General features: G+C 43.5%; 1 protein-coding gene across 3 annotated transcripts; it reads left to right on the forward strand.

The window, feature by feature from the left end:
- Positions 1-398: 398 nt before the first annotated feature.
- Positions 399-16,338, forward strand: GCSAM (germinal center associated signaling and motility). Of its 3 annotated transcripts, none has more exons than XM_058731443.1 (6): positions 399-555; positions 7,882-7,926; positions 8,941-8,987; positions 11,139-11,167; positions 12,059-12,296; positions 15,994-16,338. In XM_058731443.1, the coding sequence occupies exons 1-6, from the start codon at positions 527-529 to the stop codon at positions 16,095-16,097; spliced, it is 492 nt and encodes a 163-aa protein (XP_058587426.1). In that variant the 5' UTR covers positions 399-526; the 3' UTR covers positions 16,098-16,338. The 3 variants fall into 3 exon arrangements, 2 of the variants coding, with proteins under 2 accessions (XP_058587426.1, XP_058587427.1); XM_058731444.1 differs by having other exon boundaries at positions 12,062-12,296; XR_009262187.1 differs by lacking the exons at positions 399-555; positions 15,994-16,338 and adding an exon at positions 3,922-4,299 and having other exon boundaries at positions 12,062-12,193.
- Positions 16,339-16,959: the final 621 nt, after the last annotated feature.

A 16,959-nucleotide genomic window follows, 5' to 3' on the forward strand; every position in this document is an offset into this window, starting at 1 on the left:
TCTCCATATCCTTTTGCCTTTGTTTCCCATGTCATAACCAGCTTAAAATAACTAATATACCAGGGGTGCCTGGGTGGCTCAGTGGTGTAAGCATCGGACTTGGTTTCGGCTCAGGCCATGATCTCTCGGTTTGTAAGTCCGAGTCCCCCACCATGCTCTGGGCCAAGAGCCTCAATGGGATTCTCTCTCTGCCTCTCCCCTGCTCATGCTCTCTCCCATTCTCTCACAATAAATAAATAAACTTTGGGGGAAAAAAAAATAATCAACACACTGAAGAGGCGTACCTTAGGGTGGCATAATTTGCTCACCTTCTCCATCTCTGACATTTTAGGAAGTTGTTCATGTGTGCACCTCAGACTCTCCTCCCCCTGGGGTCCTCCTCCCTGCTGCAGAGAGGAACACTTCTCATTTCAGCTCTCAGCTCTCTGCACTGGTGGCCGAGCTCCACAGCAGCCTGTAAGTCAGGGAGCTGCCCTCGCTAGAGCTGCAGGTTGGCTGAGGGGAAGTCACCAGGAGACCTGAGAAAATGGGGAACTCTCTGCTGAGGAAAAACAGGTGAGTCCAGACTCCCCAAGGGAAAGCAGGAGAGATGGGACAGAGGAACGCAGCCAGAAAGAGAAAAAGAGGTTTTTGGGTGAGGGGAGGGAACTGGGTAAAGAACTGAGAAACATGAAGCGCCTCTAGGTGTCAGACACTAAGTTCAATTCCTTATGGGTTTGGCCTTCTCCCCAGAATCAGTGCGAGCAGCTGGTGGAGAACAGCTGAAAGGCAGAAGGACTTTATCAAGGGAAATCAGGGCAGTCAACCATGACTTCAGAAATGGAACAACTTTCTGAGGGCTGGGAGGGGATGTTCTCCTGAGCTCTCAACACCTGCAGGGAGCTCAAAGACACCACTATTTTTTTTTTTTTTTAATTTACATCCAAGATAGTTAGCATATAGTGCAACAATGATTTCAGGAGTAGATTCCTTAGTCCCCCTTACCCATTTAGCCCATCCCCCCTCCCACAGCCCCTCCAGTAACCCTCAGTTTGTTCTCCATATTTATGAGTCTCTTCTGTTTTGTCCCCCTCCCTGTTTTTATATTATTTTTCTTTCCCTTCCCTTATGTTCATCTGTTTTGTCTCTTAAAGTCCTCATACGAGTGAAGTCATATGATTTATGTCTTTCTCTGACTGACTAATTTCGCTTAGCATAATACCCTCCAGTTCCATCCACATAGTTGCAAATGGCAAGATTTCATTCTTTTTGATTGCCGATTAATACTCCATTGTATATATATACCACATCGTCTTCATCTATTCATCCATCGATGGACATTTGGGCTCTTTCCATACTTTGGCTATTGTTGATAGTGCTGCTATAAACATGGGGGTGCATGTGTCCCTTCGAAACAGCACACCTGTATCCCGTGGATAAATGCCTAGTAGTGCAATTGCTGGGTTGTAGGGTAGTTCTATTTTTAGGTTTTTGAGGAACCTCCATACTTTTTTCCAGAATGGCGGCACCAATTTGCATTCCCACCAGCAGTGCAAAAATGTTCCTCTTTCTCTGAATCCTTGCCAACATCTGTCCTTGCCTGAGTTGTTAATGTTAGCCATTCTGACAGGTGTGAGGTGGTATCTCATTGTGTTTTTAATTTGTTTTCCCCTGATGATGAGTGATGTTGAGCATTTTTTTCATGTGTCGGTTGGCCATTTGGATGTCTTCTTTGGAGAAATGTCTATTTATGTCTTTTGCCCATTTCTTCACTGGATTATTTGTTTTTTTGAGTGTTGAGTTTGAGAAGTTCTTTATAGATTTTGGATACTAACCCTTTATCTGATATGTCATTTGAAAATATCTTCTCCCATTCCATTGGCTGCCTTTTAGTTTTGCTGATTGTTTCCTTCTCTGTGCAGAAGTTTTTTATTTTGATGAGGTCCCAGTAGTTCATTTTTGCTTTTGTTTCCCTTGCCTCTGGAGATGTGTTGAATAAGAAGTTGCTGCAGCCAAGATCAAAAAGATTTTTGCCGCTTTCTCCTCGAGGATTTTGATGGCTTCCTGTCCTGCATTTAGGTCTTTCATCCATTTTGAGTTTATTTTTGTGTATGGTGTAAGAAAATGGCCCAGGTTCATTTATCTACATGTCACTGTCCAGTTTTCCCAACACCACTTGTTGGAGAGAGTGTCTTTATTCCATTGGATATTCTTTCCTGCTTTGTCAAAGATTAGTTGGCCATACGTTTATGGGTCCATTTCTGGATTCTTTATTCTGTTCCATTGATCTGAGCATCTATTTTTGTGCCAGGACCATACTGTCTTGATGATTACAGCTTTGTAATAGAGCTTGAAGTCTGGGATTATGATGCCTCCCTCTTTGGTTTTCTTTTTCAATATTGCTTTGGCTATTCGGGGTCTATTCTGGTTCCATACACATTTTAGGATTATTTATTCTAGTTCTGTGAAGAATGCTGGTGTTATTTTGATAGGTATGGTTTGCTTTGTTTTATTGCTAATACAAGCTATTTGTACTTTGAAGAAATTAGCCCTTTTCTCTTATTACAAAAAATATTTTTTTCTGTATATCTCATGCCATGCAGATATTTTATGTTTGCTTACTATTTTTTTAAATGTTTATTTATTTTGAGAGAGAAAGCGTAGGGGGGAGGAGACAAAGAGAGAGGGAGACAGAGGATCTGAAGCAGGCTCTGTGCTGACATCACAGAGCCCAATGTGGGGCTCAAACTCACGAACCATGAGATCAGGACCTTAGCCAAAGTCAGATGTTTAACTGACTGAGCCACCAGGCACCCCTGTTTGCTTGCTATTTCTTAAACATAACTGAATTAAATCTAGAAATCTCCTTGTTTTCTACCAATTTATGCTTAAAATTCTTTCCCCTTCTTAAGAAAAATCCACAGTATAATTTTTTGTTTGTTTTATTGCTTTACATGCAGCCCCATACATTCACTATATGGTGTCAAATACACACACACACACACACACACACACGCACACACGCACACATTTTTTTCCCAAGTAGTTAATCAGTTGCCTCAGCATCTTCATTTCCATGCTAATTTAAAATATCTCCCTTAGAGGTGTCCGGGTGGCTCAGTCAGTTAAGCATCCAGGAGTCTTGATTTAGGCTCAGGTCATGATCTCATCGTTCACAGGGTAGAGCCCTATGTCGGGATTTTGTCTCTCACTTTCTGCGCATCCACTCACCCCGTCTTAAAATCAAAAATCTTAAAAAAATAAAAATAAATAAAATGTCTCCCTTAATATAATTTTTTAAAGTCTTATATTTATATTTACTGGGATGTGATTTTCAACTTCACCATCCAATCAGCACACCCTCATCATGGTTCTCCAGACCGGATTTGTTACAAAAGCCGTGGGAATCCCACCCCACCTTCACTGAGCAGAGTGAGAGAACCTAGTTCTCTATGAGAGGAGCTCAGAGTCTTACTTACTGACTGGTGGTCCTCGGACAAGTTGCTTAACATTTTCAACCTTAGTTTTCTCATTGGTTAAAAAAAAATAGAATCATTATAACTACTTCATGGATTTAGTCTGAGATTAAATGAAATATATACAATGCATGTGTTACATACATGTAGTAAGTGTGTGTGTGTGTGTGTGTGTGTGGAGAGAGAGAGAGAGAGAGGTTGAGAGAAAGTAATAAACAAACATAAGTAGTATTTTTTAGTTTCTTTTTCTCTATACTCTCAATTCTCCACAAATGGAAAAAAATGTTTATACAGAAGAAACCTAACCCAAACAATGAATAGATTTTTCTTTATTTAATCCTTTTTTTCTCCTCTTGTCCCCTGTTCTCTGCCTTGGTGCTGTAAAAGATGAGGATTTACATGAGACAAAGCCAGTACCCTTCCCCATCCCTGTATACAGTCCTGAATGTTGTGCCCAGCAGATAGACTTCTCTATATACTGATACTCTCATGGTCACCATAAGGAATCCCGGCCATGTGGGAACAAATGATTTAGGACTGGTTGTGTATGGAGGTTGTTGGAGAATGTTAGTGGGCTGTTGCCATGGCAATGGAGAAAACGTCAAATAAAAGGCTGCCATGTACATTGAGGAGGGGCTGTGAACAGATCTGAGGGCAACAAGCAGCAGCTGAGGCGATTCTGGGGCTACACACAAATGGTGGTTGGAAAACTTGTGAATTGAAGTGGGAAGCCTGGAAAGGAAGTACTTAGCTCGTTCCTGATAGATTGGGTTTTAGGGGGCAACAGAATACTCATAAGGTAACCTGGTCTGGAAAATCATACCTTCAAACAGAGAGCATCCAGGTGAGAACAAATCCAAGAAACCTCCCGGCCTTTGCCCATGAAGAGTGAAGTCTGTCAGGTCCTGAACTTCACATACTCCACACGGAGCACCTTATTTAGACCCAGCATCAGTCGTAATAACAGTAAATGTGAAGACAAGACAAAAACACTTTGAACCTTAGGAGAGGAGATGTACTAGGAACCTAGTGTGATCCCCAGCAACTAGAAATAAGATCGCCATTTCCTGCTGTCTCTGTTCATTTAACTCAAGTCCCTTTGTGCTCAAGCTCCATCCTGGCCATTCCATTTGAAGCTCAAAGTTTCTATTTCTGAGGTGACCACATCTCCCACAGCATCACGATTGTTGAAAGGTTTGTGGAGAGAGACACTTGCAATTATCCTGATGCTGTTAAACCAAGACTCTTCTGACTACTCCCTTTGAGTGTCAGGGAATCACTCAAATATGAAAGTAGTGTCTCGGGGTCCAAGAATCCCAAAGGGTGGCAAAACCAGTTGTTTTGTGGCCTATAGAGTTATCTGCACTTTTCCTATGGTTTCAGGAGAAGCTTTTGAAAGAATATCAGTTAAAAAGCTACCACTGAGCCAAAGCTTCTGTTAGGAGTTAGACGCCCAAAGATTCCCCCCACCCCCAGCAGCATACATTTCTTCAGTGCAAGCTCAGGATCACATATTTGGGAGATGTCATTGGACATATGTTAAAGCACACAGTCCAAAGAATGAAACAGACCAGAAGGGCCATGGCCATTATAACAAGGGAGAGACTGGGTGGACCAGGGGGTCAGAGAAGTTTTGTGTAAGAGACAGGAGCCTGGAATTGCTGGCACATAGCCTGGTGTCATAGAGACGCATCTGGCCTCCTTCAGGGAGGTTCTCTGAACCCATCCCAGACCAAAGCATCCAAGCCGAAGGGCAAGAATATGTTACAGAAAAGTTGAGTGGGGGAAATAACCAGTTTAAAAATAACGTTTGCCCGCATTTAACTTTATTTAACCCTTACAATTCCATGAGGTAAGCAGGGGAAGTATCTTCATTTTACTGATGAAGAAACTGGCTCAAGGTTTCCAGAGACACTGACTGAGTAACTCAAACTTCAGTGTCTTTTCTCATCTTCCAAATCTGCTCCGTGAACCAGATTTCTTAGCAATTGGTGAGATTCCTTGGTTTCCTTCTAGCGTTTCTTTAGCCACAGAAACAGTAGATATAAACAAATGGCCAAAAGTAGCCCAAAGGGGAGGAATAACTACAGCCAACGCCTTTCAGCCCCCAAATTCTGATGGTACATAGACCCGAGGGGTTGTCAGAACACTCAGCCGTGCTGACGCCCACAGCTTCTCCTCTCCTGCCCTTTCCAAGGGAACTCCTTGGGAAGATCACTAGGGATGATATCTCTGAGTGACATTTTACACTTTACATAGTGTTACTGGTACATGCAGTACTTTATAAAGGACCCTCACATTTAAGTCTGTAGGTAGCTATGACTCAAATTCAGAAAGATGCCCAGAATGATACTTAGACTTCAGGCTGGATATCTGACCGCCAAAAGATCCTGGGCCTTTCTGCCATAAAATAGATCACAAGTCCTGTTGATTTACCTATGCCTTGAATCAAGGAGGTAGATTTGAGGATCTGAGCCAGTTAGAGATGCTCTGTTCTTGGCTACTCATTCCTTTATGAAATACTTATGGAAAATAGATTTACTGTGTGCCCCATACTGTGGCATGTGCTGGCAAATAAATATGGTTCCCAGCTCTATGACGCTAATCTTCTAGTGTAGGATGTCAACAAATGAACTGTTAAATAACAAAATTTAACCAAGTAAATTTGCAAACCTAGTCGTCTTTATTAAACGATTCATTAGTCAGGCAACACTTCATCTAGCAAGTCGAGAGGCTCTCCAAGGAGTTACGCAAAATGGAAGGTTTTTATAGAAGAAGGATGGGAATTAGGACCACCTGGGCGGCTCAGTCAAGTGACTGACTCTTGATTTCGACTCGGGTCATGATCTCACAGTTTGTGGGATCGAGCCCTGAGTCAGGCTCTGTGCTGACCGTGTGGAGCCAGCTTAGGATTTTCTCTTTCCCTCTCTCTTTCTCTCAAATAAATTAGTAAATATTAAAAAAGAATAATAAAGTGAAGAAAACTAAATTTTAAAAAAGTTATTAGCGGGGTACCTCGGTGGCTCAGTTGGTTAAGCTTTTGGCTTCATCTCAGGTCATGATCTCCTGGTTTGTGAGTTTAAGCCCAGAGTCAGGCTCTCTGCTGTCATCATGGAACCTGCTTCAGATCTTCTGTCCCCCTCTCTCTCTACCCCCTCCCCTCTCACACTCTATCTCTCTCAAAATAAATAATAAAACATTTTTAAAAAGTTATTAGCAAAAGAAAAGAACTATTTCTCGGGGTGCCTGAGTGGCTGAGCTGGTTAAGCATCCAACTTTCGATTTTGGATCAGCTCATGATGAGCCTCATGTGGGGCTCCGCCCTGGGCATTGAGCCTGCCTAAGATTCTGTCTCCCTCTCCCTTCATCCCTCCCTCTCCCCTGACTTAAGCATGTTCTTTGTCTCTACAAAAAAAAAAAAAAAAAAAAAAAAAAAAAAAAGAATTATTCCAGGCGAGGCCACTTTCTAAGGGGAAAAACAACGTGTCTTTATCAGGCAGATTATCTCACTTTTTTACGGGGACGGAGAGGGCCCAAGTGACAGACTCATTGGCATAGATTAAAGAACTCCTGGCTGACGGGTTAAGACTACATTTATGGAGGAGGTTGAAACTGCAATTAAATTATATATTAAAGGGCACCTGTGTGGCTCAGTCATTAAGCATCTGACTTTGGCTCAGGTCATGATCTCACAGTCTGTGAGTTCAAGTCCCACATCGGGTGAGCCCAAGACCCACTTTGAGTAAAACACGATCTCCACTTCGAGTGAGCCCAATTTCTCTCCCTCTCTCCCCACTCTCCTCTCTCTCTCTCCTTCTTCCCCTCCTGGGATTCTTTCTCTCTCTGCCCCTCAATCAATTGTGACCCCCCCAAGAAAAATTATGTATTAAGCACCAGTTTGAGAACTCAGTCTAAGTGACACCATTTTGGGCCTGTGTTGTTTTGAGGTGTTTTTTTTTTTTTTTTCAAAAGAACAATTATAATATGGTATAAATCGGAGAAATTCAGAGTGCTGTAGAACTCTATATAAATATTACATAACCTATACCTGAAAGAAATCTCTAAAACGTCCATGTACTTATACCTTGATTTCCTAGAGATAACTCACGTGTCCTTCATCACAAGAGTCCAAGCAAATCATTAAAATCAGTCATGAGCAAGCCCTTTCCCTTTGCTGGGAATACAGCCGAAAGTCCCTTCCCTGATTAGGAGTTGATAAGCATCATCTTCATATTTCAAAAGGTCAGTTAGTGTCCTGGAAGGAAGGAGTCATTCTAGCATGCTAAATGTGTCCAAGTCATCTACAATAAATACTGTCTTGGGGTAAGAGAAAAGGTTTTTCACAGAAATGGCAAAAGGAAGAGAGTGACCTAACAAAGCTGCAGAAACCAACATTGTGATTTGTGTCATCTCACGGTTATTTTAGATGCTGGGACTGCTACATTGCTGAAGGTTGTCTCTGCCTTCCGTGGTGAGTGGAGAATTATTTCATGAGTTATTTCCCTAAGTGTGGTTTCAATGTGGTATTTGCTTTAAATCACCTGTAACTGCCCACTGTCTGTGGCCACAGTGGAAGCCTGTCACTACCCGGACACAGTCATCTGAGAGTCAGTCAGGGAAGTGACAATTTGAGTTTGGTGAGAAACAGGAACAATAGTCTTGATAAGCGCTCCTCAAACAGGAAAGCCTCAGAAGCAAGAATTAAACTGGCTACCAATGCAGAGAAAGACCCTTGAATCCCACTGCTAGTCCCAGAATCCCCATGTACAGAAGCATACATTTCTGTCCCTTGCACAGAGAACTTACAGCCAGGGTGGTCATATAATTCATCCTCTGCACTGAGAAAGCTTTGAGAGTGAAAGAGACTCTAAAAATAGTTTAGGGTCCCTAAATGACTGATAAGGACGTTAACTAGACCATCTAAGCAAAGCAGAACACACAGTCATGCTCCTTGGAGTAAATGTCATCATCTCTTGAGATGATAAGGAGCATCCATTACATTTATACTGTGTTTTTCTGGAGTGGGGGCATCATCTCTACAGAGCAGTTACCTCTGTGTTCATATGGGAGCTGTTTGTTTGCTTGTTTGCTTGGAGATCACAGACTGAGCTTGGGGTTGGAACTGGAAATAATCTTGGCTCCTTATCTCACATGATATAAAAGAAATTGAGATTTTGTTAGAAGAAAACATCCCCCAAATAGTTACCTATAACATCATCATGGTTCTCCATTTATAAACCAATTCCACCTCAGCCTTAGAAAAAGGAGAAGGGAGGAGAAAGACACACACACACAAAGGTGTAGATTTCTCCTTGGTCTTATCCTTCCTTTTTCTTTTTATCTATCTTCGTTTGCCCCTATGCTGAAGGGGGTATACCTTTAACAAATGAAAGACTCAAAGATAAGGTTTTAGAGTTGAGTGTAATTTCCTTGGAGAGTTGCTGAACACTGAATCAACCAATTTTCTTTCCTTTTCTTTTTTCAGGAAAAAAACACACGGTTTTGAAGCAAAGCCGGATTCCGATAAGGAGAGTAAGTCATTGCTTTCTCTTTCCTACTTTTGATAGACTTACATTTCCAACTGTCCTTTCTCTGTGCTTCCAAAGCTCCCTGGGCATTATTTCCAGTGTAATACCTTCCACATCGGTCTGAGTCATTTGTCCAGTTGCTGGTCCCCGTCTCCACTAGACTGTGAGCTCATTGAATCAGGAGCTGGTGACTCCATATCTCCCTGAGGTCTGGAAGCTGAAGGGGTTAACTGGGAACAATAACTGGAGAGTTAGAGGTGCCAGGTGCTTCCAAGAGACTGCAAGGAGGCCAGTGCGGGCACAGAGAGCACTCAGGAGGGGCATGGCCTTGTGGTCAAGCTTAGGACGGAAGCTTTTGTCTTGAGAACCACAGGACTATTTTAAGGAAGGGTGGGTGTGATGGTGTTAGCCTTAAAAGACATGGCCTGGGTGGCTGTGCAGAGAACTAATTGTGTTAGGGAGTGGCAAGAACAGATGCTGGAAGATCACTTAGGAGGCGAGGCAACGGTCTCTGGAGACAAAACAGGACTGAAGCCAAGAAGAAGGAATTTGAGAAGGAGAGGGTAGCGAATAGCATCACGTGTGAGAAAGAGAGAAAGCATAGGCATGAGGACAGGCCACTGGATTTCTGAAGAAGAAAAATGAAGGAGTTTTGACTTTGCCTTCCTGGGTTGAAAGAGCGGAGCCTAATTCATTCACTCTGAGTCTTATCAACTAGTTTTGTAAAGTATGAAAAAGGAATAATATGGCCCTCCCATCCCTAGCGTCACCAGAGGAATCATGGGTTTCTGGAAACCCCAATCTCCATCAGAGCCAAACCCGGTAGAAATAAGACCTCTAATGCCAAAACTCGCAGGCTTTTCTTTCTTTCTTTTTTTTTTTTTTTAATTTTTTTTATGTTTACTTTTTTATTTTTGAGAGAGAGAGAGAGAGAGGGAGAATCTGAAGCAGGCTCCAGGCTCTGAGTTGTTAGCACAGAGCCTGACGTGGGGCTCGAACCCATGAACCCTGAGATTATGACCTGAGCTGAAGTCGGACGCTCAACTGACTGAGCCACACAGGCGCCCCTTGGAGACTTTTTTTGTAGTGATAATCAGGGACGTCCTAGATGGCCATGGGAATTTATGGAGATAGGAGCATCCGGGATGTCAGTCCTGAGGAAATGCAAATCCATAATAATAAATCAAGTGGCCTGCAAGGGCTTACCCACCTTCTGTGTAAGATGGCACCATGCAGCTTCCGTGGGAAAGCTCACGTTTGCTGATCGAGCTGATGTGTTTGTGAAGGGGGAGCAAGTCCATTTGCCTCTTTACTGAGGGGCCAGAGCCAGTTGGTTTTAAATAAACTGGTTTTTGATAAAGTGCCCTGCTTTTGTTTGTATCTGCTAGCAAATTCAGGAATGGGAAGGTTCAATTTAAGAGTTTGCTTCTGAAGGGGCACCTGGGTGGCTCTCTTCGTTGAGCATCCAACTCTTGATTTCAGCTCAGGTCATCATGCCTTGGTCGTGGGATCAAGCCCAAGTCAAGCCCCAAGTCAAGCCTTGAGTAGGGTCCCTACGTAGGCATAGAGCTTGCTTAAGATTCTCTCTCTCCCTCTGCCCTCTCCCCCACTCATGCTCTTTCTCTGCCTCTTCAAATAAAAAAAAGAAGGAAAGAAAGAGAGAGAGAGTTTCCTTCTGTCAAGATTTTCTTGAGCACCAGCCCCTGCATGACGGTCATCCCCTCACCTGCATAGACACCACAGCCCTCCTTTGCATTGTGGATCCTCTGAGGCCCTGGTCTGTCCCCTACGCTAGCCTGTGAGCCCCTTGAGGACAGGAAATGTTTCTGATTTTTCTTGGTCTCCACAGTACCTGGTACAGGGCGGGTCTGCAATGAATTTTGTATGAGGGATGGAGGGAATTGTGATTTCCTTTCCAATGCCCCACCGAATGTGTTTCCCTCCATGCAGCCTCTCAGCCCCAGCACGGCTCTGCTGTATCTTGTTTAGATAGTGCCGTCACTCCCTAGGGGTGTGCTGCAGGTCAGGATAGCCTGATGGGCTATCATGTGGCTCTCTGGCTGCTTATATCCAAGTGTTTGCCCCGCCACTCCCCATCCTCTGTCCTCAAACCCCCCGTGACCTGAAATTCATTGAGTGTATTTTCTTTCTCCAGATACAGAAATGTCATCTGCTCCCATCCAGGTAATGCAAACATCTCTGAACCTTTTTCTGAGATGATGACGGAAATGCGGACACCCCTGATGGCAGAAATTGGCCTCCAAGACCCCTTCAAAGCTCGATATGAAAGAAAAACTTTAGGTGCCAATGCTTGCTAGCCCAGGACCCTGTATGGGGCCCGAGGGCAGCAGCAGCTGCCACCACTGTTGTTATACATCTTATTGAAAGGAACTAATATACACAGAGTCATTTGTTGACACCAGTGTGCTGAGGGCTTTGCCTGTAGTGTCCACGTAACTGTTACAGCAACCCTCTAAGATTGGCACTATGATCTCCTCTGTTTTACAAATGAGAAAACTGAGAGATTGAGTGATATTCTCCCGAAGCCAGACAACTGACAAGAGGGGCAAAGACATGATTCAAAACCAAGCCTCCATCCCAGATCCAGGCTCTCCCTCTTAGATTTGCTGCTTTGCTTTTTATCTCCTGAGATGCCACTGACTAGGAACCTCTCTTGAGTGGTTTCCCTTTTTAATAATGCCAAAGTCTCTAGAATGAGTGGTTAAATATCATAACCCAGCCAAGTGAAGGTATCCTCAGATTGTTCTGTTATGTATGAATAGGCTGCCTTCAGGGCCTGAGATTTGGGAATTACACGGAGTGGTCAGGGGTCACTCTGGAACATGAAGCAGAGAAGACATGCCTGAGTAGGCCGAATACTCCAGAAAGCATGAGCTCTCTGGTGACCTGGGCTAGGGGTTGGAGTGGGGACAGCCATTTAGGAAAAACATCTAAGAGATGGGGGGAGAGATGGTCACGGAAGACAGACTTTGCCCAGGGTCAGGTCTGGGTTGAGCCTAGAGTATAAAGGGAATGGCAAGAAATCCACTGTTGATGAGGCTCTTCTTTCACCAGCAGGATAATGCTGACCAGAGGTCCTTAGAAGATCTCTCCTACACCCTCATCAATCACAGCGTCCTTGGAAGAAGGTCATCAGGGATCTCTGGGGCATACTATGAGAACATTTCCCCCAACACCAAGAGACCCAGGGAGTTCTTGAGAAGAACCGAGACGTCGTATGCACTTCTCCATGTGCCTTCCTCCCCAAGGCATTTGCCCTCCCCAGAAGATGAATATGAACTTCTCACTCCTGGTAAAATCTCCTTCCACTCCCTTCGTCAGCCACATCCGCCTATGTTACCTTCTGAGATTCGGGTTTCTTGTTTAAAATGAAATAGACCAGAACTTGTCTAATTACCAGTAAATAAAAGCTGGGGGTATAGAGATCTGGTTGAAGCAGGCATGGGGCACAGAGCCCTTAAGGGGCATACGCACGGGCACACACACACACACACACACGCCACCCCTTTCTACAGGGATCTCTGCAGAATGTGGTTTACAAACCACAGGGATCCTTAGATCCTACTCAATATTCATCCTACAAAGACCAACCACTTATCCTAAACACCACTCTTTGAGAAGGGAGTGGCCATCTTTGATTCCAAATGGCTTTGGGAACTGGCTGCTTTGCTCAGTGGTGGGAGGGGCTTCTTGGTCTTCTACAGCTGGGAGCATCACAAAGAGTCTGCTCCTGTGTCCAGGTTCTTCTCATAAAATGTCTACATAATTACCTTCTGAAGTCACAAGGAAGCATTACCCATCATACTAAGCATGCCAGGGGGGTCTACTCATTCCACACCTGGGCCCAACTCTTCACCTGGAGCCTTCAGGGGGCGGGGGGAGTAGGGGGAGGCTGGGTGCGTTCCTCTCACTCCATACCACTCAGCGATGGTCTTTGCATAGTGTCCTTTGACTTGTTGGCCCTCATGGCTTTGTCGGTTACATGGGTTGAGTCAGTAAGTTCTAGGCCAGGTTTTGATATAATTTTTAGTATAATTTTAATCCATATTTTAAACCTTGTATTTCTCCCTAGAAATATCTTAATAAGAAAATCATAGCATTAGAGCATGGTAGAGTAGAAAGACCTATGGAGACACTCTAATGCCACCACCCTTTTTTGCTCAGAGAGGATAAGTAGGCCAATGTAACTTTGCAAGTTACTGACAGAACGTTATCCAGAGCCCGATTTCCTGGCTCCCGATTCCACACTCTTCCAACATACTACATAGAAGAGCCTCCATTTAACTGTGTGGTGTATATGTGGATTAATTCATATGTCACGTATAAAATATTAATCAAATGTCTACATGGGAAAAATAACACCCCCATACACATACCCCTTCTCCAATGAGCCTTTCTCTGTATGTTCTGATTATTTTTCCTAGTTTTTTTCTCACTGTTCCTAGAATTCTGTCTACTCCCTAAAACAGGGGTCAGTACACTGTGGCCCACAGGCCAAACCTGACCTAGTGCCTTTTTTTTTTAATAAGTAAATTGTTATTGGAACACGGCCATGCTTATACATGTTCATACTTTCTATGGCTGCTCAAACACAGAAGACTTGAGTCGTTGTTGACACACACTGGGGTCCTGCAAAGCCAAAAATATTTATTTTTTTGCCCTGTTCAGGAAAAAAAAAAAAAAAAAAAAAAGTTTGCAGACCCCAGGCCTAAATGGTCATATTTGGAGAGAAACTCAACACAAATGTGTTTGGGTTTTGTAACTCATAAGAGCTGATACCAGTAACCTGTCATGAAAATATTAAACCACAATTTATATGAGACCAAGAATAATTAGCAAATTAGCCTATTTCTATATTCACACCTGTGTTCTCAACTTCCTGTTTTAAGCCACGGCCATTGTCCTAATTTTAGGGATGTTAAAACAGCAAGAAGTTTGTTGACAAGGTAGTGGATATGTTATGTGTTTAATCACTGTTTTGACCCCAAAACTAACCAAGGTTAAATAACTGCTATTTAAAATGTGCTAAATGCCAATGAGGATAATAAATCTGGTCCCATGAAGCTGGATGTGCCAACACAGGTTTGCTGAGACTTCAGCCAGTTGGTGGGCTTCAGCTAAGAGCCAATCACATCTGGGCATCTTGTCCTCTGCTAACTTCCTGTTTTCAGCAAAGTTCTCTCACATGGAACTCTAACTTTGACCCTTGGCCAGGGTTCACTTAGGGGAAAGAGTGTGGACATTAGAGTCAGATAATCGATGATTCAAATCCTGGTTCTACTTCCTTCTCCCTCTATGACCTTGATCATGTAACTTGAAGGCTCAGCTTTAACACCCATCACAGGAGGGCTGTATCTAATGTATGTAGTTGATTTACCACAGACCCTGAATAAATTATCTCAAAGAGCAAAGAGAAACAAAAAACTTCACGATGTCTGAGGAAAATCACGTGTTGATGTGCTTGATGATCAGGGTCACCCAGCTGTCCTCCAGGGAGAGAGAAACACAATCGCTGGGTTTTATACTGGAATTTTTCATTTGGACTTTGGACCTTTACTGAAGTTGACCGGTTTATAACTTTTTAGTACAATGGAAGTTATACAAATTTGAGTCTTATCTGTGAAAGTATTATTTGTCCCAAATAGTATATACCTTTTATCAGCAATACATTAAGCATAAATGCTTAACCAAAGAAATTTGTTCTTATAGTGACATTTAGAGGGATTACAAAAGGGAATTATTTTTGAGCAGGAGAGCCCTTTGGGAGGGCTTTGGAATCCCTACTATGTCTGTATATAATGCTGATCCTGTTTTCCATGGATTTCAGGATTTCTGATGAAAGCTGTGAAGCCCTTTTTCCTGAAAATGCACATTCACACACACACACACACACACACACACAATGTTACACAATTTAGGTTGTAGAGGTCATCCATCAGGGAAAGAATTCCTGTGTTCTGGATAAGATACTGAGGTTGAAGATCTAAACTGCTCCTTGAGGGAGCACAGATATAATCAGAAAACTCCCTTCCCCCTCGCCGGTCTCACACCTGTACATGGCCAGTACACAAAGGCACATTTTATACAGCCACTGCAGGTTTGGTGGTTTCCGTTTTATGTTCAGAGTAGCATCTATAAATAATCCCTTAACCCGTGAATAAATTCTTATTCAGAACAGAAGAGAGGTACAAGAAAAGGGCAGGGTCAGGAAAATCTACCGTTGACAATAAATGCAAACGCTGACATTTTTAGGACAACCGCAGGTGACGGGTGCTTCGAATACTCGCGAATGGAAGGGCATAGGTAGAACAGGACAGATGAGTCCCCAGGTTACCGCAGGAGCCTTCAGAGAGAAGGAGATTCTGCTCACATTTCTCTGACTCTGTTCTTTTTCAAGCCAGCCTCTTGTGTTCAGAAAGCAACTTGAAAGTCATTTGATCTGAGCATACCTCAGTTCTGCCATCTGTTAAATGGGTCAGTATAAGTTCTTCCCCCTTTTAGACAGAGGGTGCTTTTTGCAAGGCACTTGGGGAAGCACTGAGTGGTCTTTACCATCCCAGAGAGTCTTCTACAGTCTGATGGTGACACCTGTCAACCCATCCCTTCCCCCCTCACCGCCTGTGCTCTTTGTGGCTTCCCAGACATCAGCCAAGCCTGAACTGAGCAGGACCTTGGGGTGTCTGCCAAAGTCGGAGGCCACTGATGGTGTGCAGTTGCCCCGTGGGCTGGACTTTGCCCCCCAAAATGGTGGAACTCTAAGCTCACTCTTCAGTCTCTCCAGACCTCGGTTTCCTAAATAGACGATGAGGGGACTACCTTCTGAGGCTAAGAATACATGGTCTCTAACGATAACTGAAAGGCGAAAGGATGTCTGAGGACACCACTGCCAGCAGTGCGGTGACAGCATGAATTAGTTTATTTTAAAGCAATGAAACAGTAACAGGAGCAGAGAAGGGAAGGTTCAGAGAGACTTCTCTCATTTTTCTCAGCACTGACCAGACTCTGGATGGAGCAGGAGTCCATGCAGAGCCCACATCTAAAAGAGAAAAGACAACACGTGAACCTCATCCTCAGAAGACGCAAACACGTGTAAAGGAAAGCAGATCTATTTATTCAAACCCCACTGATGTATGCTGACCACTCGTTTCTCTGACTGCCCACAACCCTACAGTTTGTCTTTATTTTTCACACTGGGCTGTTTTTTTCCTGCTGTTTCCCACTTGGTCTGTGCAGAGTCTCAATGCCTAACAAGACCAGCAGCTTCTTTTCTTGTAATCGGTCTCTCTTGTAATTGTTTGCAAAGCACATTAAAAAAAAAAAATCTACAGAACTAAGTTAAATTGAGAGGCAAAAAAGAATTGGACACATGGGTTGAATTTTTCTTGGGAATAGGAGAAGGGGCACATCCCACTGATCTGGCTGTCTCCTTCCTGTCCCTAAATGACTTCCAGAAAAGATCGGTGCCTCTTTTTTTTTTAAATTTTTTTTTTAGCGTTTATTTATTTTTGAGACAGAGAGAGACAGAGCATGAACGGGGGAGGGTCAGAGAGAGGGAGACACGGAATCTGAAAGAGGCTCCAGGCTCTGAGCTGTCAGCACAGAGCCCGACGCGGGGCTCGAACTGACGGACTGCGAGATCATGACCTGAGCCCAAGTCGGCCGCTTAACCAACTGAGCTACCCAGGCACCCCGGTTTCTCTTCTTAAATCTTTCAATTGCTTCACAGATAGTTGTTGAAACCTTATCAAGCACCAGGCATTGTGCTCACCGTTAAGATGTGTGGCGACCCATAAACTCATCTCCGATTGCAGAACAGTGTATACATGAGTGCCATTTTTTTTCCAGACACCTCAAAATGCTTTAGTCACAAAGTTCAACTCTTTCCACAGCACATGAACCAAAGAGCCACACCTATGGAAAGTCTTCTGTGTGATTCACAAGGGGTCAAAACCCAA

This window comes from Neofelis nebulosa, chromosome 5 (assembly GCF_028018385.1).
Source record: "Neofelis nebulosa isolate mNeoNeb1 chromosome 5, mNeoNeb1.pri, whole genome shotgun sequence".
In the NCBI taxonomy this organism is placed as follows: Eukaryota; Metazoa; Chordata; class Mammalia; order Carnivora; family Felidae; genus Neofelis; species Neofelis nebulosa.